At 41.5% G+C, this 24,064-nt stretch overlaps 1 protein-coding gene across 7 annotated transcripts in view; it reads right to left on the minus strand.

Moving 5' to 3' along the window:
- Positions 1–224: 224 nt before the first annotated feature.
- The window catches only part of LOC102778859 (uncharacterized), a 79,430-nt gene continuing 55,590 nt past the window's right edge, over positions 225–24,064 (minus strand). For 5 of the 7 annotated variants that reach the window (XM_087846554.1, XM_087846553.1, XM_087846550.1 and 2 more), the window contains 21 exons: positions 22,918–23,028; positions 19,837–19,938; positions 18,073–18,177; positions 17,837–17,941; positions 14,231–14,335; positions 12,633–12,737; positions 12,375–12,482; positions 11,498–11,608; positions 10,941–11,057; positions 10,750–10,860; positions 10,553–10,657; positions 10,370–10,474; positions 8,732–8,836; positions 8,537–8,629; positions 8,171–8,263; positions 7,689–7,793; positions 7,129–7,306; positions 6,455–6,547; positions 4,379–4,498; positions 3,984–4,111; positions 225–3,899 (listed from right to left, as the gene is read on the minus strand). In XM_087846554.1, coding sequence (XP_087702680.1) covers positions 3,723–3,899; positions 3,984–4,111; positions 4,379–4,498; positions 6,455–6,547; positions 7,129–7,306; positions 7,689–7,793; positions 8,171–8,263; positions 8,537–8,629; positions 8,732–8,836; positions 10,370–10,474; positions 10,553–10,657; positions 10,750–10,860; positions 10,941–11,057; positions 11,498–11,608; positions 12,375–12,482; positions 12,633–12,737; positions 14,231–14,335; positions 17,837–17,941; positions 18,073–18,177; positions 19,837–19,938; positions 22,918–23,028 — 2,382 coding nt within the window. In that variant the 3' untranslated portion in view covers positions 225–3,722. Of the gene's footprint in view, positions 3,900–3,983; positions 4,112–4,378; positions 4,499–4,797; positions 6,379–6,424; positions 6,548–7,128; positions 7,307–7,688; positions 7,794–8,170; positions 8,264–8,536; positions 8,630–8,731; positions 8,837–10,369; positions 10,475–10,552; positions 10,658–10,749; positions 10,861–10,940; positions 11,058–11,497; positions 11,609–12,374; positions 12,483–12,632; positions 12,738–14,230; positions 14,336–17,836; positions 17,942–18,072; positions 18,178–19,836; positions 19,939–22,917; positions 23,029–24,064 lie in introns of those variants that run through there. The other 2 variants (XM_087846551.1, XM_087846552.1) reach the window with 2 other exon arrangements.

The raw sequence follows: 24,064 nt of genomic DNA on the forward strand, positions 1-24,064 counted from the left end.
TAATTATTCGGCTGAGCTGATGTCTTATTTTATTTATTCTTGCTTTCCCCCCCAGATTAGATGTAACACATCTAATACATTTTAAAAATCATCATTGCACATTTTTAGAAATATTTTTGTCCCATGAAAGGTGATGTGACACAACAGCTAAATATCTGCTGTTGGCATCAGTAAACGTCTCACTTTCAGAGATGCATTAACAGGATCTGAGTCATATTTCTAAATAAGATGAACTTTTCTGTTGATTGTTTATTTGTTTTTTATTTCTCCCATATGGAACACACTGCAATTATCACATGGCAAAACATAGCCGAGATTGAATGATCCATAATTTCAAATAATATGTAAATAAATTTAGTAAAATCTGTGATGATATACTGAGTAAATAAGAAAAAAAAACTGTGACATTAGAAGCAAAAAAAATCATCAAAGCGTGAACCAAAACCAAAAGAAACAGCGTCTCTTCAAAACTTAACACAATCAACACATGAATATTCAGTAAATTATATTCTATTGCATCTATTTTTATGAAATAAAACATACAAAATGCAAAAATGGTTTCCAGCTAGAATGACAAATCATGGCTGAGTGAAGATTTATTCAGTACATGACCGGGATGCAATCCACACAGCAAGACAAGAAACCCCAAAAACACGACTTACTGGATACACACAAGAGTAAAATAGAACTTTCCCAAACGTGGACAGGAGCCCGTGTATCAAAATAGTCTGCAACGTCCAGAAATCTCCGGTCCGACGTACTTAAACAGTCTCTTCAGATTTCAGTAAATATAAACTTTTACTGTGTGCAGAGATATTCAGACAGCATGACACGAGAAACAGAAAGACACAGTGTGTTAGTGAAGTCCTTTACAAACACAGAGGTTACTGCTGCTGTTTAAAACCGATGATCTGTCGGTGGCTTGTCGACAGGTTACTGTACACCAGAAGTCAGAAACAAAACCACACTCACCTGAACAAGAATTAAACCCGGGATAAATAAATGCTCAAACTCCAGAGGTTTCTAAACCTCGTTCCTGTTCGCCTGCCTCACTCCTTCCTTTTGGTTGCATCACTGCTAAGAAAAAAGTATTTTCTGACTTTTCATTCTTTCCTTTTCCTTCTCAGGCTCACGTCTAAAGAGAAGACAGATCTAATTATTTTCATTCCCTGCTCCTCTTCTTCTGTTTCTGCATCCTTTCAAATGAAAGTCTGCTGACAATCTGTCGTTTTCTTAATGCCAACAAAACCCATAAAAAGACCAAAAACCATCAGTGTCTCAATTCATCTCTCTGTGCTTCCTGGATTCCCTTCAGATCACATAAACGTGTCAGCGTGTGACCATATTTGTTTCATTAGTGGCATTGATGGCTGACAGAGCAGTATTTGGGCTCGTCCAGGTAACTTTGTTTAATCCTGGCTTTTCCATGTTCGACATTAGAGATCAAGAGACATCTGGAATGTGGGAAATAGTGTCAGCATTCCTGGGAGGTCCCTCAGACCTCAGATAGTAGGGGGTCTGTTTCATGTGTGTCTCTCCCTGATGAGCACCTGCTGACTGTAAGAGGTCTTACAGCACTTATTCTTCTATGCATCTTAATAATGGTCTTAAAACAGGACAACTCGTTGTACTTGTTGACATCATATCAAATTTGCATTATGCCAACATTTGAATTCAGTTTTCATTTGTATTCTTTATTCTGGTGGTGCCAGAGTGAAGCAGTTACAAAGATCCCCAGTTCAACTCCAGCCACAGACACAAAACCAGGAACAAACAAACCTGCTGCCTGCTGTGGGGACCCGTCTGAATAAGGGGGAAGCTGTAGGCAGCATTTTCCTTTTATTTTAAAGAATAAAAACTAAAACTGTCTTTCTCACATCTGCACACGAATTTAACAGGAAATCCATCAGATCCACTCTGTAGTGAGTGAGTTTGACGAGAGGACATTTGGTTGAGGGTGGAGAAACCTGCCGATGGAGCAGCGACTGTTGGTTTTTTATTGATCTGTTTTTGTTCATCTGGGATTTTGTCTTGTGAGGGTGGAATAATCAACGTAATCTTTATTTGGTTTGTTCTGTTATTTAAGGTCTTTTGAACTTAAAACATTTTGGAAACAAATGCAAACTGTATAACGGAAACATTTCATAGCAGGTAAAAGCCACAAATATAATCTGAATATTTAAAAAATGAGCCGAGTAAGAACCTTTCTCAGATTTGGTTGCCTTTATGTTTCAGGAGCATCTCCTCTGCAGCGTGTCGATGTGAGCTGACTGCAGAGCCTGTTTGTTTGCCAAGCAGTGACTTATATCATGAGTTATGAGTCTAATTAGCAGTTTTCAGTGAATTTGTTGTGGATTAATCGACATGTGGAGCTGAAACGAGGTTTTGTGGTCTTTTCCTGGGCGTTGTTGGCAGTATTAAAAACACGACCACAGCCAGAGCTGCAGTTTAGGAGTCTTGTCTGAATTCCTGTTGTATTATAAATGAGATGAATCCTGCTCATTCCTTCTTCATTTCCTCTTTTAGTTTGTCACAGGTGATTAAAAAGTTACACTTTACTTGTTTCTAGTCTCTCTCACCGCTTTTCTTCATGCATCCTTCTGTCGTTCGCTCCTCTACGTCTATATTCTCATAAAACATGACAGCATGCTAGATTGATCCCTCCATCTGCTTTTTCCTCTTTGTCCACTGCTCATCAAAAGAAAATTCCCCTTCAGGTCAATTATTACCTGACATCACCGACTCATGATGTTCAGTGCATTGCAGCGCTTAGTGTGAAATTACAAAGGTTTATCTATCTTTTATCTATTAATTGTTTTACACCAGACAGTTCTGCCCAATAGATTCTTAAACTTTTAATGCCTAAATTAAAAAATATATATTTCAGTGCCACCTAAAGAAGAACCATGAAGCTGCTTGTGGTTCATTTCCAGCTCAGATCCCAAACTTTCCTTCTGCACTTTCACTCTGTTTCAAACCACATACAGTAGCTTTGACACGTGACCAGAGCCTCGAGGTTACTGCTGATGCTGATTCTGCAGCTGCTGTCGGACTGACATGGATGAAACTGCAGGAGTTTACAGATTTGAGTTCAATGTAATTATTTAAGAGCTGTGCCAAAAAAAGGGAAATTGATTTCCATGACTTTGCACATATTTCTGGACAGTGCTTCATTATATTTTGTGTTGTTTTTTATACATAAATGCTAATTTTACATAACAAGAAGAATAATTTTGGAGATACTGTAGAAAAGGCCTGAATGGAGCTGAAATAGATGTATTTTCCAATAAGCGATGGACCTGATAGACGATCTGATCAGTGTCCATCAGATACAGGAAAGGCCTTCCCCAAGCATTCAGACAGCCCTCTTTAATCATAGCCCACCCTACTCTGCTGCACTGCATCCTGGTCAGTTTCCTCCACCTTTAAGTGCAGAAACTGCTCTTTGATTGGCTGTTGAGCAGATGTGTTTACTCTCAAAGAAGCTGCAGCTTTGCAATCCATCACGTCTAATTAAAACCCATTAAACGTATTTTTTTAATCATAATTTCCTGTTTTTAAACTTGACCAGAACAGCTTAACGATCACCCGTCCTTCCTGTTTCCCATAACACTGAAAATAGAAAGGAGCCCTGAAATGCAAAGAACATCACCCGCTGCTTTTATAACGCTGAAGGTGGATGTAACTGTGAATTTCAGCCCCGTCTCACTTCATCTTCTCCTCTAGTTGCAACACTCCACGTAGTTTGCCGGCAGCATGCCGGACTTGCCGGTTCTCTGCACGGTGCCGTACATCCAGCCCTCGTCGATGGGCTGAGCGTTGATGATGACGTCGCCGTCCCTGAATGAGACCTCATCGTGATCTTGAGCCGCGTAGTCATACAGCGCACGGTAAACACGCTGCAAAAAGACCGAGACACACATTTCAGGGAAAAAAAATCTTTAAATTTAGACCAAAAAAAACTTTGTTGCAGAAGAGCGTACCATGGTGCCTGAGTGTGGAGGAGAGGTGACAGATCTGACAGATGACATGCTGGTCTGATGCATGTAGCCGTGATACTGCTGCTGCTGCATCTGGACGCCCTGATGGTACGCTCCAGGGAGCACAGGAGCTGGGTGAGAGACACAGAAACACAGAGAGAGAGAGAGGCGTGAGAGCAAATAAGAACTCTGTTCTGCTTCTGCTTTCTTGGAAAACCTCTGTTGCTGTGAAACTCTTTGTGAAATGTTAACAATAAAAACCTCACAGTGACCTTCATGCACAATCCTGTGAGGAGACAGTGAGTTAGTTTCATCTGTGGATCAGAGACGGGAAACATACGTCGGCCCATGCGTTCACCCTGCTGTGAGGAGGAAACAAAACCGAGGAGGAAAGATACCCGGAGTTTCAGCGCTGCCGCGGTCCCAGAGGTCAGAGGTCAGCGAGCTGACAGACTGAGCCTGGCTGTGGGTGAGCGACTGCTGGGAGTGCTGCCTGCTCAGCCTGCGGTCAGCTCGCTCTAACAGCCGGCCACCACCGGAGGGCAGCGTGGGACAGAAGTAACAACAGAGGAAAAACACAGAAAACATCTCTAATAAGAACAAACACAGTAACAGTGTGAGCATATCAGCTGTTTCAAATGATAACTTATGGTTCTGTTAGTTTTCTTTGTTTGCTATTTTTAATTCAGTTTAGTTTCAGTTAGTTTCTGGGGGGGGGTGTTACTTATTTCAGCATACAGTGTCAACACTCTGTCACATATGATTCTAGTAATAAAACACTGCATGCAAAAAATGTTTCCTTATGTTTGTTGCACACATTATTGTTCCATTTAGCTGCTTTTTAGACACGTTTTTATTTCAGTAAACTGAAATGTTTTAACGCTCATTTTGGGTGTTAGTTGCATTTCCATCAACTATATTTACTTGGATTTTATCCAATGCATTTTGCACAACATGGCAACGGCAAAGCTTCAGTCAGGATGTTGGCTAACAGGATCAAAGTGCTGGTGCTAACTATAACCAGACTCTTGCTTAAATGTATTTTTTGTTTAAACTCTGGAAAGCTTGAGTTGAAGGCAGCTGGACTTATTTTTAGGTGCTTCTGTCGGGGACATGGATCAGGGTGGCTGTGGCTACAATGTAGCTGCCATCACCAGTGTGTGAGTGTGTGTGTGAATGGGTGGATGACTGCATGTGTAAAGGCCATTTTACTATTTTAAATAATTTTGTGTTGCTGAAGATGACTTCAAACTAATTTAATGTAATGTTTAGGTCTTCAGGCTACTAAAAATTATGGTAAATGGAATGATATATATATATACACATATTATATTGAGTACTACAAAGGCTGAATGCGCCATCTTGTGTTTCAGATTGGTATTACACAAGAGCATATTTCCAGTTAATATCTCTAAATCTTGGACTTACAGTGTGACTGTTGACAGTTTTAGTATTTTATTTTTTTATTTTAACGTCACAAACAAAGACATCTGAGGAAATACATGTAAAAGTAATATTCAGACTATAATCATAATGCAGAAAAGGGCCATTAGACTGATAAATCAGGAGGGGTATAGGGCTCACACAAACACACTCTTTATTAAGACGCAAGCTATAAAATTCCAGGATCTGGTGAAGTTTAAAACAGTGCAAATAATATGTAAGGCGAGGAAAGGGATGCTCCCAATCGAAATAAGTAAATGGTTCTTAGAAAGAGAAGGGAGGTATAATTTTAGAGGGAAGTGGAATTTAAAATCACAAAGAGTAAGAACAACTTTGAAAAGGATGTCTATTTCAATAGCAGGAGTTAAATTCTGGAATGAGTTAAAAGAAGAAATAAAGGTCAGTAGTGAAATAAACCAGTTTAAAATAAAACTCAAAAAAGAAATTTAAAAGAAGTATAAGAATGAAGAAAATGCAATTAACCCAAGACAGCAGTCAAAGTGATGTTTATTTTCTTCTGCAAATTAGCAAATCTAAATATCGTTTTAGTTGAATATGAGAAAATATTTTTTTGTGATGTTATGTTCTAAGTTGAAGGCGTTGTAACGTTTTTGTTGTTCAAATTTAGATGATGAGGATGTAAACCTGAGGGGGCTAAATAAGTCTATACTTCTGCCTCCTTTTCAAACAACTGCATGGAAAGATTTTATGAAACGTTGGTGAATGTATATGTTTGAAATAAGAAAGAACTCAACTGAACATCTAAAAAAAGACCTTTATGATAAAAAGGATTTTTTTTTAAGTAAAAGCAGAACTTTCAACTTGATCAATGCAAGAGTGTGAACTGGGGATCAAACTTGCACACAGCAGGCTGGAAAATAATTTGTGAACATGTTTGTTAGTGTGTAAAAGGATAATGTGACTTTAAAAATCATTAATAGTAAAACCAGGGTCATCAGGGGTCATGGGAGATGTATGCAAATATGCAAAATATTTTAGTTTGAAAACATTTCTTGAGGATCCAGAGCTACCAGACATCCTGCGGAGGCTTTTGGACTGAATGTTGTCCTCAAGAGGGTCAAAGTCAAAGATGGAGCCTGGGTCTGCCCTCCACACCTTCAGGTCTTCAGACAGGAGGGAACAAGATTTGGACAGAAGCAGTGACTGAAACAATCCAACATTATTAAGTTGATAAATATTCCATCACTTCATTTGAACTGACGTTTCTCTGACTTTGTTCTTGACCTTAACAGATATAAACTCAGAGGGCCGAAGGTCCAAATCACAGCTCATCTGTTCACTTAAAAAACAAACTATGAAAAGAAAGTAACAAAGTGGAAAGTGGCTCCACTTTACCATAAAATAATACTTAAACCAGACTCAGCACGTCAACCACCTGGTCCAGACCTAAACCTTGCTGTCATTTCAGGGTCTTTGGCTTCATGTGGAGGCTTTTATTGTGAAACACTATATGAATAACACATAACAGAAACTACAGGAGACAAAGGTTATTGATGAAGCATCACCTTCTTTGTAGGTCCAAAGTTCACAGTTAGAGCTAAAAAAGAATTCAACAACTAAACAACATCAGATGATTGTGTCATGTGACTCTGCTGGTCAATCCCTTACTTGGTGCAACACCACACAGCAGCCAGCAGACACACAAACCGCTGAATCCCTAACACACACAGGCTCTGTCACTAACCTACGATGATGCCTCCTGGTCGTCTGTCCATCTCTGTCACCTGGTGGTGCATGCCTTTGTTGTAGCCCGCCTCTCCCATCATCTGATTGGCTCTCTGGTAGCGCTCCATGCTGGGATCGTCCAACCCCGGCGTGAAGCCTCGACCGCGCGCCCGCTCAAAGTCCTCGTGGTACTTTGCCTGTGAAGAGCCGAGGAGTCAGTATCAGTGACCGAGACACAGTTTAAACACAGTGTAGTGTTAGACAACACAACACACACACACACACACACACACACACACACACACAGGTCAGGATGCATGTAGTCAGTGAGCAAATAAACAAACACACACAGGGAGTGTTTTTAAATCTTTATTTGTTAACACACACCACACTCATTAAGGTCACTTGTGCGCGCACACACACACACACACACACACACACACGCTGCTCTGTCCTCCGTGCGTTGGTTGGTGTTTGTTAGTATCCGTGCTGCGGTCCCACGCTCGGTGCCACATCACTCATCACTTGTGTTAGCTCCTCCCACTGCACAGGTGGGAACCACAGCAACCAGGCTGCTACCATGGAGACCGAGTCCTGTGTCTTCCTGACACGTCTGTACTCAGGTGTGTCCAGCTCATTGCAGCTCCGCCCCCTCACCTCCTGCAGCCCGCGCTGGTACTTCACCTATTTAACACACACACACACACACACACGTACATTACAGATACAGATAATACCCTGAGAGGTTACTTGTGTGTCTCTACTTCTCTCCCTGCACACTTTGGACCGGTCATCATTTCTGCTCTTCTTTCATCCATCAGCTGTCCTGTGATTGGAGTGCGTCCTGTCAAAAACCTCTGACCTCAGCGAGCAGTTGAGGAGACAATTTGAGTGTAAATAAAACGTTTGTGTGATTCAGATCGATCACGAACACACTGTCTGCCTCCTCCCCACTACAACCAGGACGCTTCAGATAATCTACACCTTGGAGGAACTGACTGAGGGTTTGTTTTGGTTTGTGTGTGTGTGTGTGTGTTTGTGTGTGTGTGTGTGTGTCTTGCCGAGCTGATGTTCTCCTGGTTTTGCTTGACTCTCTCCAGCTCTGGAGTCACTCCAACACTGGTGGCCTTCACTGCACTCTGCTTGTATTTGACCTGGTGGCAACATCAGAAATGTCAGGTCAGGTGGTGCTAAACTATTCCTGTTATTAGCTTATTTAACTGGACAAGCTGTCAGTATCCAACCAGCACCGACTCCAACATGTAGTTAGTGTGTTTGAGACACTCGGGCTTCCTGCTCCACCACTTCCCCAGAGCCACACTCGGTCCTCACGCTCCTCATCCCCACATCACGACCGTGTAAACAAACCTCACCACTCGCTGACTGCTGCCCCGTTCACTTTGTGAGGCCGCCGTCTGCGTACTCACTGAGCTGATGTTCTCCTGGTTACGTCGGACTCGCTCCATCTCAGGTGTGTCCATGACGGCGGTGCCACAACCCACCTCCTCCCTGTACCGCACCTGAACAGAGCTGGAGGTGAGTCATCTGCTGCTATGAAGGCTGCTTGTTGGTGGCGGTTACTTAAACTCCACTCCCACTCAAAAACACAACCGTAAACGTACGTCACTGATCTTCTTGGCGTTCTCTCTGGCGAGGACGATCTCTGGCGTCTCTGTGACCGATGACGTCAGGTTTCTCATCATCTTTGAGTCCCAGCAGTATCGCAGCTAAAAGGAAAGAAAACGCTGCTGTAACAAGTGTGTTAACAACACTTTAGACTTATGTCGTATAACCCAGCGGTCTCCAACCTTTTTTGCGCCACGGACCGGTTTATGCCCGACACAGACCGGCCTTTAAGGTGTCGCGGATAAATACAACAAAATAAAACTAGTACCGGTACCGAAAAAAAGAAGATCTATTCATAACACACGTGAAAAGACCCAGGAAAACAGAGTAAACGATACAAACGATAACAAAATAACGCTGAAAACTGATAAAAACCCTGAAAACTATACATTTCACACCTGAGCCTCAACTCTCGTGGCCCGGTACCAAACGACTCACGGACCGGTCCGAGGCCCGGGGGTTGGGGACCGCTGGTATAACCTTTTAGACATATCACCGCCTGTGACTGCTGACTACAATGACCAACCTGACTGATCCAGAAAACTTTGCTAATAAACTTCATCCCAGTCCTGAAAATGAAGAATTGTTTTATCTCTGAAATAGCAGCATTACAATCAATGCAGACTGAAAATGTCTGTTCCTACGTTTGCACACTTTGTTCTTGATGTTTGTGGCAGTAGTGTAAGATTTTTATAGAAAAATACCGAAGAAGAGACTTTACTGTGTACGTGCCCAAAGCCTGCAGTCTGGGATCTAAATTTTTGTGCTTATTTCATTTTATTTATTTATTTCACACTTGGTACAAAAAAAAAATCAAACAAACCAACCACACTTTCTATCAAAAACACTACAACCATGTGTGAAAAGGAGCAGGAAGAAGAAAATATTCTTATTAAACCCTGCCCAATACAATCCAATTTATATTACAAGTGGGCACCAAAGATCAGGGAACAAACCAACATTAACATTTATCTCCGGTCCTAACCCAAACCAAACAACACATTTACAATCAGAATATACCGCTCCACATAGTAACAAGGAGAAAAATAAAAATAAAAATAAATAAAAGAAAAATTATAATGGATCCTTTTTCAATGAACTCCAATTTCATTCACATTCTTCATATTGAGTTATTGTTTTAAGCATGTAACACTTTTTAAAACAATGTAAATTTATACAATTCTTTAAATTATAATGAAGTGAGTTCCACAGTTGTATACCCCTAACCGTTGGACTCATTAATCTTTGTGTAGTCACAGCTAACTGCTTAAAATAACATTTCCTTCCACTATCTTCTCCCCCTGAACACAATAAAAATACTCTTTGTAACTTAAAGGGCAAAATATTATTTTTAGCCTTAAACATAATTAATAGTGTCCGTAATTTCACTAAATCTCCTAATTTTAATAATTTCAATTTTATAAATAATTTATTTGTTTATGACTCATGAATTTCATTTTTAGAGAATAACATGCGCTCACCAAGTCATCATTCCTAAAATGAGAAGAAAACGTTACTATGAACAACAATAAAAATAATAAAAAGTTGTTTCATTGTTCTGAAGTTACATGAAAATCACAGGAACTAAAACTTTTAACGATCATAATGAACAGATGGTGGGGACACCGACTCACAGAGCTGATGTGTCTCTGGTTGGCTTTGACCCTCTCCATCTCGGGGGTTTCAGAAACCAGACTGTAGCGTCCCTTCAGTCGCTCCGCCTCGTCTTTATACTTCTTCTACAGAGAGGGGGGCGGGGTTTAGATTGGAGGGATGAACTCGTCATTTCACTTGAAGCATCTTGTTTTAACACAGACCTGGCTGTAGACGTCTTTGAGGTAGGAGGCGTGCAGCAGCTCAGGCGTGTCTGTAACCGACCCGTATGAGTGTTCTCTCAGCTGCTCCGTCTGCTTGTACGACTTCTGCATCAGGCAGACAGAAACCATCAGCTCAGTGTTCGCAGGCTGCATGTCCGAGAAAGAACTTCCATTTCCTTTAATCCAGTGACACAAACCTGGCTCTGGATCTGCGAGGCTCTCTTGGCTCTTTGCATGTCCAGCACATCAGCACTCAGCTCCATGCCTTTCCCCACAATCTCCCTCTCCAGATCTTTGCGGTACTCCTTCTGTGAACGCCACAGTTGGAACTCCAGTTCACATCAGGCCACTTACACCTTTTAGAGATCTGTGTGTGTGTTTAGTTCACCTGGTTCAGTATCTGATTGGCTTTTCTGACCCTCAGCAGCTCAGGTGTCTCTTCAAGACCAACACCAGATAAGCCCCGCCCCTTCACCTCCTGCTCCAGGTCCCTCCTGTACTCTTTCTGCAAGGAAAGAGCGAAAAAAAGCAAAAACAGCGAAACTAAAAATGAAAATTGATTGATTAAAGCCAAACGTTTGTTCTTTTTCTTTGTGAAGTGCTTCATTTCACATAAATAGATTAAAAATGTGTTGATTTCTTTGCTTCTCTCCTTAGAATCTGCCAAATGTTGTTTAAATAAGCAAAATAGTCGATACATTTAGCTCCTCCTCTTATTAAAACTCTTTAAAACAAATATACGTGGATACTGTTCACTGATTTTGTCTTTCAATCTTTCAGATAATAAAAGACATGAAAACCAAAATCTACATCGCAAGTGCTTCACAAGCCAAAAGATGCTGGAAATCAGAGGATTATGGATTATCTGCACTTCCAGGTTTGAGCACAGCTTGATCAAACCTCTAACGTGGCTTTAAATAGCTCGTCCCTCTGAGGCTACCTCACCTCGCTCAGCAGGCTGCTAGCATGGCGCGCAGTCAGGTATCCAGGCGTCTGGTCGACGTCCACCAAGGCTTTGCCCTTCATCTGCTCCTCATAGTCCTTCCGATATTCCTTCTGTAAGAGACACACAGATAGATGTGATCAGCATTAATATTTGTAGCTTTTTAAGGCGCAGGTGCACGATAACCCTCAGACTTGCACAACTAATAATTGTAAACCCCACAAAAGTATGATTGCTTCATCGTGCCGGAGCTTCACTGGTGTTTCCTTCAGAGGCTGATTTGGAGTCTAACTGGTCAAACTGTGGCACAGATCCACAGCAGGTGGCACGCACTGATCTCAGTTTCTCTAAAATACAACAGATTTGTTTTCATGTTGTTAACGACTGACAGAAAAAGAAGTGACACCGCTCTGCAGCATCGTTCATGATGCGAGCAGAGCGTTAATAACCTGTGGCTGTGCTGTGAACGCTCTCTCTGTACGACACTCAAACACTTTAAACTCGTTTTAAACAATATGATAGCTTTGCTTGATTTAAGCTCCTTCTGGAGTCGTGTTATTATATGACTTATGATTTATTTTAGGTTTAGATTTTCTCAGCTGTGAAATCAGTGTTCAAAGTTCTATAATAGGCAGTAAAGATGCTCGTTGTGTTCTGTGCAAATAAAAAGACTCATTCACTCCAGTCTGCAGGCCAAAATATTGTTTGGATTATTTGCTACATGTCACGTAAAAAGTTTCAAAGTCAGAACAAAAGACGCACAACACGCCAAACCTGAAGTCTTCCTCTGCTGGATCCAAAAGCTCAGAGTGAAGCTTCTGATTGTAAAGATAAAGAAACACAAAGTCTGTTTCTGTCAGAGCTGCAGAGACGTTTCACCTCGCTTTGCATCTTCTGTGCTTCCTTGGACACTTTGTAGGTCTGAGTGTCTCCGAACTCCATCAGGGAGCGACCTTTGTTCTTCTCATACTCCTCTCTGTACTTGACCTGAAAACAACAAAGCACACAAACCCATCAGACGCACTTACACAATGTAAAGTTTAGAAATGATCAGACAATGAAAGCCTTTGTTTGTGTGTGTGTGTGTGTGTGTGTGTGTGTGTGTGTGTGTGTGTGTGTGTGTGTGTGTGCGTGTACCTGGCTGTGCAGCACTGCGTTCTCTTTGTGGTGGAGCTGTTCAGCCGTGTGCAGAGCTGTGTGGTAATGAGCCTTGGTCTGCTCGTACTTCTTCTTATACTCTACCTGATCACACAAACACACACTATTATACAAGATTACTATTTATAGAAGCTCAGGCTTATTCAACAAGCAGAAGGCTGAATAAGCCTGAGTCCAGTCCAACAATGTCCTCACTCAACAAACTAAAATAAATAAAGACACATGAGCACAATGCAGGACTGTTATTGTAATCGTGTGTCAGTAGCAGATGTTAAACTCTTTAATAACTCCTGCAACATCCGCATGGGCATTGCAGAGACTTTTATTTTGAAGGCTGCATCGTAGCACTTTAATAAAAATAACTGACTATGTGCACGTTAGCATATGCTACTTCCGGTGCGGAAACTCCTGTGGGGAGCTTTGTTTCCGGTGTCCTATTCACGCCCTGTTTACGGTCCAAAACAAGTTAAGCAAATGAATGAATCAAGCTGTGATTTACATTTCTATAGATGTCTCGGGCATTTACCCAATATATCTGTAAATAATGTTCATCGACTTGTCGATATTTTTCCCCCGCGCCTCTGAGCAAAAGAGAAAAGGGATTCAAATGTTATATTTCTCAGCTGTCCCTCGTTTATCGCGGGTGTTATGTTCTAAAAATAACCAGCGATAGGTGAAATCAAGTAGCCAATTTTATTTTTTGACGGTGCAAAACGTTTCGTGGACATACAGCACTGCACTTCAGAGTCACAATGCTAGCATCGATGCAGCGATTCTGTACAGGAGAGACGTCACGGAGGAGATCGTCTGCAGCGATCAGGACGCAGGACACGATGTGACATAAAAAAAAAAGCATGCAAACTTGCACTAAAAAATCTGCGAAGCGGCGAGGTGAAAGGTGAACCGCGTTATTAGCGAGGGACCGCTGTAATTTTGAAGGTAAGTCACAACATACCCTTCGTAAATACTAATGTGTAGAAACCCTTACCAGCAATCGTTCATTTTTTGTGTGGCTTTTTTTCACGGTTTGTTAACATGCTGTGTAGGTGTGTACTTGACTAACTGATATCAACATAACGGGAAACATCTGGTTTGACTATTGTTCACCTGTAGTTTGAATGTTGAACATTTGCCTGTTTAAATCATGAGACCAGTCACTACACAGAGATGTGCTTCTGAATGTGGACGATGTGTCTTCTGCATGCAGTGATGCAGTTCTGCTTGTGTTGAGTGATGTAAACAACTGATCGATCTAAACTCTTTAAACGTCAAAATTGATCATTAGATTTTTTATGACACAACAGTGGTGAGTGTTCCCACCTTCTGCTCTTTGTAACTTAACGCGATCTTTCCGTTTTCGAGTTTTGGACATGATTTTGGAGGATATCTTCGCAGTAGCGATTGACCGCAAAGTAAAGCTACCGGAAATGTACAACCCCACATCCTGTCTCAAACCAGGAAGTTAGCATTTTCTCGTGCACAGGGTCAATAATCTTTGTTATTATTCTATGAAACAAAGCTAGTTTTTCTCTGACAGTCTAACACATTGAATTATTGTCTAACAGCATGTGGCTTACATTGCTCTGAAGCTTGGTGGCGTGCAGGGCGTGCTCCAGCTGCAGGAGGTTCGGGAGGTCGGAAGAACCATCTGGTTTCTGGTTCTGGTTGGTTTTATATTTCACCTGGAAGACAGGAAAAATGCACATCAGCACTCAAGGTTTTCCAGGGATTTTCAAATGATTTCAGGGCACATGTGATTTCTTTAAGGTTTGCCAGCACAAAGCAAAGAGATTTATTTGTTCCCGTTCACTCTGGTTTTACTCACTTATCTGTGCAGCTTTAAGTGATGCTCTGCCAGAGGTGGCAGGAGTACAGATACTTGTGTTAAAAACACTCTAGTAAAAGTTGAAGTACAGATGCAACGTCTCTACTCAAGTACAACTGACAAAGTGCTCTGAAATGTCAAATACAAATCTCAAAGAAAGTAAGAAGTAGCTCTTTTGAGGATATTTCTACCAGCTACTTTTTTCACAAAGCTAACTGAACCTCGCGCTATAGAAATGTTTACGTCTAAGGTCTGGCTAAACATGGACGAGGTTCTTTCTGGAGAAGCAGATTAATCATTCAGAGGGCCACCATCACAGTGAGCAGGGCGTGAAAGGCCAGGCCTCATTTACAGCTGGTTAGCTGTAGCTCAACTATCAAAATAAGAGTAAGGGGACTGTTGTTAGTCATACATCTGCAGAAGGTGGGATAAAGATGTTTTATTGTGTAAAGGTCTCAATCCACACCTCTTTTTTTTTCTTTGAGGAGCCAGACCTTCTTGTAATGAGCTCTCCAAACGTTCAAAACAGTTTTTTTTCACTCATTTTCAGTCTTTGTATCTGACCATTTTCAGATATTTATTTTTTAAACACTGACCTTTGAAACTCCACATTATTGAAGTAGCGAGGGAACAAAATTCAGAAATATCCAAAGAAGACAGAAAGGTGCCTCAGGCTGCCGAGGTGGTTTGTTAGGTGAGTACAAACTCTGGTTACACCTTATATACCATGTTTCCATGTTTGCATATGTTTAACCCTCTCAAGGCAGGCGTTGCCGATTTGCAACAGTTAAAACTAACAACCTGATTACCCCACATACATATTTTATGATTTTCTTTCCCTCAGAAGTACCACTGCAGGACTTGGTTGTGCATTAGCAACAAAAAGTTTCATTTGAGCCTGAGAGGGTTAAAAAAAAAATCACTGGGCCATTTTGCTCGAGAACTACTGGGGTCTTTGGTATCCAACACGGATCCAGCATCACAGTGATTCAGTGTGACGTGTGGTGATTATGTTTCCTGGTTAAAGGTCAAAGATGACATTTTACAGACATTAATGTCCATCAGGGTCAGTCATTGCAAAGCTCTCTTCTTTCTCTGCCGAGTAAAGATGTTCTGGCTTCAGTTCATCACAGAGATAATGGGTCAGAACATCACACGAGCCACATTTTCTACCGTCTGCAGAAACAGCAAAGTGTGAGAAGTATTAAAAAAAACAGAAGTTTCCCTTTGAGTTCCACATATAACACTTTACTTTGATGTTTTCTTCAGTTGTGTTGCCAAAATCGGTTCCAGTTTCAGCCCCCTTTTCAACAAGCTCTTCTGCTAAAAACCTGCATTCAGAGATCCACCTGTATCGTGATGCTGAGCGTCTCAAAGGGAGGCTTTTCTAAAAATGCAGCACTGTGTGAACGTGCAGCATTCCTGAACACCGGGCAGCGTTCAACACAACAAGCTGTTATGTAACGTGTTGAAGTGGGGAGGCTCTTTTCTGCAGCTGTGTGGGCAGTGAGTGGACTCAAACGGCTGCCTGTGTGTGTCTGTTTGTGCTTCTTTTCACTGTTCAGCTCTTATTTTCTCTTTTTGTTTGGAGTGAAATTTATGGTGACTTTGTAAAGACATCTGAACTCCAGGGGGCTGCCCGAGGTTCAGATGTTTTAGGTTTCCTGTTAGAGCTGGGCTCATATTTGGCTTAGATTTGTTTAATATTTAATCGTGATGATGGTGTTCAGAGCGAGAGAAAGACGAATGCTTATATCAATAAATGTCCTCACAACTGCAGATAGACCAGCATGTGTGTGTAACCTCTTCAACTTCTCCAGCTTTCATCCCACAATCCCTCTCCATTTGCCTTAGAAAGGTTGCCATGGTTACGCCCACACAACAGACTGAATTTTTCGTGAGAGTGTGTGTGAAAGACACACACAGCTTTTTCCCTCTTCGACTCGATTATCTCAGTGACTAAAAGAAAAAAAATGTCTCCAGGTGATCTACGGGAAAAAATCAGATTATTCTCTAAAATATAAAAAACGAATGAGTCATCCATCTTCATCTGCTTTATCCGAGGCCGGGTCGCGGGGGCAGCAGCCTAAGCAAAGAAGCCCAGACCTCCCTCTCCCCAGCCACCTCCTCCAGCTTATCCGGGGGAACACCAAGGCGTTCCCAGGCCAGCCGAGAGATATAATCTCTCCAGCGTGTCCTGGGTCTGCCCCGGGGCCTCCTCCCGGTGGGACATGCCCAGAACACCTCACCCAGGAGGCGTCCAGGGGGCATCCTTGTCAGATGCCCGAACCACCTCAGCTGGCTCCTTTCGATGTGGAGCAGCAGCGGCTCTACTCTGAGCCCCTCCCGGATGGCCGAACTTCTCACCCTATCTCTAAGGGAGAGGTCAGCCACCCTTCTGAGGAAGCTCATTTCTGCCGCTTGTATCCGCGATCTCGTTCTTTCGGTCACTACCCACAGCTCGTGGCCACAGGTGAGGGTAGGGACGTAGATCGACCGGTAAATTGAGAGCTTCGCTTTTACGCTCAGCTCCCTCTTCACCACGACGGACCGGTGCAGCGTCTGCATCACTGCAGCTGCAGCCCCAATCCGTCTGTCGATCTCCGGCTCCCTTCTCCCATCACTCGCGAACAAGACCCCGAGATACTTGAACTCCTCCAGTTGGGGCAGGAACTCATCCCTGACCCGGAGTGGGCACTCCCCCCTTCTCCGGCTGAGAACCATGGCCTCAGATTTGGAGGTGCTGATCCTCATTCCCGCTGCTTCACACTCGGCTGCGAACCGCTCCAGTGCGAGCTGGAGGCCCTCACCCGATGAAGCCAACAGAACCACATCATCCGCAAAATCAGAGACGAGATTCTGAGGCCACCAAAGTGACGAATGAGTCACAAATACTCAAATACTCAAAAAAGTAACTAAAATGATTACATTAAAGCATAATGCTTTAATGTAATCCATAAAACTATCTAGTTGTTTTTTATTCCCTTTTTCAAACAGAGTGGGACGACTTCCGACTGAAGGGGAAACCACACTGTTGCTTCACCAGCCGAACAACCACATCTGAACAACACCCAACTTTAATATAACGAAGCCCACAGACGTCAAAGAGTAAAATATTGTTCCCACTCTGCACTGCTTTCCCATTAGGCATAAAATAAAAACAAGGAATTTTATAGAAAACTATGGACACACTAAACTATACAGCACACACATGCAGGCATTTTCACAGCTTTCCTTTGTGGTGCACTTTCATACTCACCCAGTTAGACTAGGCTGACCTACATTCAGAAAGATCATCACATGCTTTATTTGAACTTCAACCTGTGTGTGACTGATCATGTGACCACGGTTCACTCACCTGACTGGCCAGAGCAGCAGCAGCCTGCGTTTGTTTGAAGGAAACACACTCCAGCGGGTTGTACTGAGGTTTTAACTGCCTGTCAAAGCTCTCCTTATACTTCACCTGCAGGAGAGCGATAAACACAGACATCAGCTGTTAAATGTGAGTGTATCTTTCCCAAGTCTTTTAACCACACATTATAGTGCTCACTTGCAAAGTGGCTACTAGTGCATGCTGGGAAGGCTACGTGTTACCTGGCTGGCCAGTTTTGAGACCTCTTTGGCGTGCTGGATGTCGGTTCTGGCCAGAAGAGACTCGTCACTGTAGACGGGCTGCTTAGTATTACTCTTATAGGTCACCTGTAGATGTCACAAACACACAAGAAAGACGAAATAAAACAAATACAAAAAGATTAAAACAGCTGTGAAAAGACATTTTAGTTAAACGTGGTTATTTTACTTTCAGCTTTTAGGTAATTTGATAAATCTGTGAACTTTAGCATCAGGAGGCGCCGGAGCAGATATTTGTTGAGACTGAGACGTCTGAGTGGGAGTGAAGAGATTCAACTGTAATATCTGTTCCAAAATCCTTACATTTGGTAAAAATCATCCACATAATATATATTAACAGCATCTAATACTAACAAAACCAGGTAAAAAAATAAGTAAACCCAACTGAAAACAATCAGAGACAAAGCCCCTCAATACAAACTAAAAACTGCTGCAGTGTATTAGGGCCACACAATGAATGAATGAATGAATGAATAAATAAATAAATAATTATTGATAATTTGAGAATAAAGTCAAAATTCTATTTTGTTAAAAAAGTTGAAATGTTGACATTATCGTACAACGTCTGCTGTATTCTCCACAAACCCTCTTGTTAGTGAACCTGCTGCATCGTTGTTTGTGGATGTTATTACAGCCGAACACATACTTTCTACTTTTAAGTCTTTATCTAAATTGGATCCCTGAAACTTAGGCTACGTTCACACTGCAGGCGAAAGCGCATCAAATCCGATTTTCTTGACCCTATGCGACCCATATCCGATCATGGTGTGACAGTGTGAACGGCACAAATCCGATATTTTCAAATCCGATCTGGGTCACTTTCGTATGTGGTACTGAATCCGATACATATCCGATGTTTCAGAAAGCGACTGCTGTTTGATGGTCATGTCGCATTAAATCCGTCTTTTACGTCACTGACACAAGACAGACGCCAATTATCAGCGCCGGAGAAGACATCGTGAACGCTTCCTGACCATCCAGTGAAACTGTTGAGAAGACAACGTTGGAGAAACGTGAACATTTTCTTTGTTCTGTATAATCTGCAGATTCTGACAGAAATCTGCAACTATCCTTTGAAGCACCGCTCCTCTAAAACAGCAATAAGGATCATTATTAGGTTATTTACATTATTATGTAAAGAACAAAATAACTTAAAGCAAAAATTGAGAAACGTGAAGTCCGAAGTCTTTATATTAAGACCATCAGTCAAACAATATTGTTGCTCTGGGTCTAAACAGAGCGCGTTGTGTGTGACGTCTTCTTTTGCGCATGCGGCCGCTTTGAGCGTTCACACTAGAGCGCGTTTGCTGTCACATTTTATTTGTAGTGTGAACGAGCAGACAAAAAAATCGGATTTGATCAAAAAATCGGAATTGAGCATCAAGACCTGCAGAGTGAACGTAGCCTAAGTCCAAACCCTCAAAGAGACCCCTGAAGGTCTGTCCCAAAGAGAGGACCAGGTCAAAATGTCCCCACTTTCCAAAACAAGTCCTCACAAAGACAGAAACACAAACACACACACGTCACACTTTCCCATAAAGCTACAAAACACTCACATAACGACAGTTCAGTGTTAGGAGCAGAACATTTTCTATAATTAATCAGCATTTCCACTCAGAGAGAAGCAGCTGAACAGGAACGTTGTCATGGAAATGAGTGTTGGATGGAACGTGGTTACATGTTCACACACACACACACACACACACACACACACACACACACGCTTACATCGCTGGCCAGTTTAGCTGCGTTGGTGGCGTTCACGATGTCAGGTCTGTCTGGGATGGCGTTGTAGTGATGGAGCTCCTCTTTACCTTTCCTGTAGCTGAGCTGAGAGCAGCAGAGGAGGTTAAGGAGAAAAGGAGGAGTTACTCTGATAAAACCAACATAAACAAAAGTGCAGTGAAGTTCAAAATTAAAAACATAAATAAAACGCAGGTGTTAAACACACTGGTCGTAAAAACAGAAAAAAACAGCTGAATTCACTGAAAACTGCTATCGGGAAACAGAAGGTCTACGTTATGAGCAAAGCCACTAAGCTAGCATGATGATCACATGCACAGCTCCACTGTGTTCACTTTTATCACAAAAATCATAATTAAGTCCTTTCCCAGTCGCTCCTGTGTTGTGTGTCTCAGATCTCAGTGGGCTTTTCCCACTTGCACTCTTACTTTGATGACAACTATCTCTGTTTGTCTCTGGAAGCTTCGATTCTTTTTCCTCCACCTTTTATTCCAGTTTATTATTAGCTCTGACATAATCGTGGACTATAAATGGAAACAGAAAGCTTCTGGTACCACAAATCATGTCTCTTGCCAACATAAATATTCATGCAATCTATTTTACATATTAAACAGGTGAATATAATAATATTTTACAGTATTAACCGTTAGAGGACACTGCGGTAGAAAGACTGAAATAACAGCTAATGGTCTGATATCATAGACTGTGCATAGACTGCATTCTTTCTAATGGCCAGCAGGTGGAGCCTCCTCTGGTTGTGAAAATACTTCCAGTATCTAGAAGTTTGTTAGAAGTTTGTTGTTTCCTTGATGTACCTTACTGAACGTTTTCCTGATGACTTCTTGGGATTTCATACACTTGCTCTGGAAAAGCACAAATATTCGCCTCTAAAACTGACGGCAGCATCGTTTCAGAATTCAGAATAAAAAGATTTCATTCCGTTTTCTCCAAGCGTTGTCCTTCCTCGCTTTAATAAGCTGATTGTCGGTGGTGTTTGGAGAATCTCAGCTGAGGTTTTTTGTGATGCAGCGTGAAGCCGAGTAAATTTGGCTTGTGCAAATGCTAGGGGTGGGGTAAAAATGGATACTGTGTAGTATGGTGATATTTTGTTTGCTAATAATGTATCGATACAGGGACAGCAGAAATCGATATTTTGTTACAAAAAAGGTTTTTGTGCTCTGACTTCAGAGCATGTTGATCCTTTTTCTGAGCAAGAATCCTGACATTCCTTCACTGTCCAAATGTGTTTAACTTGTTTTTGGCAGCAATAAACATGACAGTTTACTTATTTTAATTTAAGACATGTTTTATTTTAATTAAGTTTAAAACTTTTTTATTTAATGTAAAATTATATTTTGTTTTAATTTACTTTCAAATTCTTCAGTTGCTGAAGGGGCTGCATAGTTTTCATAAACTGCATAGTTCAGAATAGCTATAATTGTACCAGATGGTTGATTCAGTTAAGTTGGACTAGACTGTAATACAAACCGTTCAGTTTGTCAACAATAAAACTGAAATGAGAGAAAGACTGAGTGTGAGACTTTGTTATTAGATAAAATGAATATTGATAAAGTTTACCTTTATGTACAGAATCTGAATATCGCAAAATATTTTAAAAAATTGCAATAATATCGTGTCGTGGGATGTATGGTGATTCCCACCTCTAGCAAACGCTGACTCGCCTCTTTTCCCAACACAATGTCGGAGTTGATAGAAGGATGAACCAGGTTACACATTCACTGGTTAACAACTCATTAATCAAACGTTGTGCTCTCAGTCGTCAGATCCAGTTTCAACACACAAATATGCCACGAGTAAAATCAGTCAGCTCAGAGCTTCAGTATCAGACTTTCCTAACCAATCACAGACAGCGCAATGTTATGCAGCAGTAGGGCTGCCACGATTAGTCGACTAGTCACGATTACGTCGACTATCAAAATCATCGATGACTGATTTAATAGTCGACGCGTCGTTTGAAGCTTTCTAAGATCACAAAAGACGCAGGAATAAGTAGTAGGATTTAAGAGTGTAATAACGGACTGAAACAGAAGATGGCAGCACTGCATGTACAAGGATGCCAGCTGCCGTTAAACCCCGAAGAAGAAGTAGCGGCCCAGCTCAGTTTCCAACAATGGCGGCAGCTAGTAAGTTTTAATATTACTCTTATTATTCTTTCTGGGTCACAAAATAAACGTTTAACATATTTTCAGGCGAGAATGTAGCTGTGTAAACCTCAAATATCTGCTCAGTTTATCAAGACACCACATATTTTCAAAAGCGCTCCGACGTTTTCGGAGACGTCTGTTACCCACTAGCTCGATAGCTAGCCGGGGGCTAGGCTAACTAGAGCCGTGACAACACCGGACTCCCGGCAAATTGTTTTCAAACCCACCGCTGTCTTTCACTACTCAGGTTAAACATGATATATAAGTCACTTAGATAACTTAAAATGTTATTGTTAGGCTTTTTTTAGTATTTTATTTGTTCCTGAGTAAATCGGTTTGGCTGAGATTAAAGTTAGTTTTTACACAGCTGAATAAATGTCAAGCAGACAGCTGATTATCAGAAGTGTGAGATGCTCGAGAATATACTCCTGTGTCCTGTTATATTTTAGATAGCAAGGAGTTTATTAAACTTCACCGAAACAATCTGTAAATTTCATTAACATTTAATAAACTATCACCTTGTCTTTATTTTTAGTTAGCACAGACCTTAAACACTTACAGCTGTAAGCTCATGATAGTTATATAAGAGCACATGCATGCTGTATATTTTACGTCCAATGGATGATGATCTGATTATTCGACTAATCGCAAAAATAATCGGTGACTAGTCGACTATCAAAATAATCGTTTGTGGCAGCCCTATGCAGCAGAGTACAGTAAAACATGTTAACAGTGGTTTGGCAGATGCGCTGCAAAATAACTGTTATTTGTTGTGTTTTACTGTCATTTAATAGAGAAACTGTTACGTTCTGCTGATGAGCTGCTGTCGGCACAGTTACACGAACAAACGTTACATAACAGCTGTTGTATCACTGATTCAGACGGACGGGTAAATATTTACTTCACTCTGCTTCTTGTTGACCTCCATGGCGTGCTCCACCTCAGGAAGCGTCTTCATGTTGGTGTAGCTGGACTTCCCCTTCTCCCGATTATATTTCTCCTTGTAGAGCTTCTACAGACAGAAGAGAGAGGAGGAAGAAAAAAATGATTAAATAAGTGAAGAAAAGGAGATGTGCAGGATTTGAAAAGAGAGACGCAGAAAAACAGAAGCCTGATCAATTTAGGGAGGAAAACATCAGATGACTAATTCATCCTGGTGCTGGGTTGCGTCTGAAAGCGCACTTGTTCATTCGTCTAAAAATAAGACGAGCTGACTTCCAACTGCGAAAATGAGGAATTCACAGCGTGATGCACAAATGAATACAAAAACTGACTGAAGTTAGAAGGCCTGCAGAATAAACCGGCCGCCTTCTGTTTGCATTTCGCTTTAATCGTGTTTCAAAAACCAACTGATTGCTAATGTGTCGTTCTACATTTAAAAAAATGCTTAAGGTCTATGAATCTGTGAAGAAAATAATAATTACTGTAATAATAATAATTACTGCAGACTGTCAAACATTAGATATATTGCATATAAACATAAAACAGCTGCATATCTGTAAACTTGTAATATAATATCAGGAGTACAAGGACAAACTAATGAGTGATGTATGAGCTTTAACTAGTACGGATAAAACTGGTATTTAATTGCTTGTAATGTTGTTGTTGTTGTTGTTAAATGAGGTGAATTTTTTTAGCTTCTTCTTTTCATTTTATTGTTATTTATGTGGCGCAGCGTGATTTGACTTGAGTCAGAGCTGGTGACACAGACAGACTGAAGAAACTGATCTTTGAGTAGGAAGGTTAATAAACTGGTTTAAATGGAAAGAGCTGATACTGGAACCAGCAGACTGGACGGTATTGTGCTGGTTTGTTCCTTCAGGGTTTTACAGACACTGGGATTGTCTGGGCTGCTGATGTGAAGGCGGTCTGCGTTTCGCGCTCCAGTTAGCGTTGCATTGCTCGGTCAGCAGACATGAAACCAGAGGAGGATCAGGCCCGCGTCCCACATTTCCCAAAGCTTTGATTTTCTGCCCTCGGGGCTGAATGTCACCAAACAATTCCCCTCATGTGGAACATCTGTACAATAAACAGAGAATTTCATGTTC

This window comes from Neolamprologus brichardi, chromosome 9 (assembly GCF_056152115.1).
Source record: "Neolamprologus brichardi isolate AB-2024 chromosome 9, ASM5615211v1, whole genome shotgun sequence".
Taxonomy (NCBI): Eukaryota; Metazoa; Chordata; class Actinopteri; order Cichliformes; family Cichlidae; genus Neolamprologus; species Neolamprologus brichardi.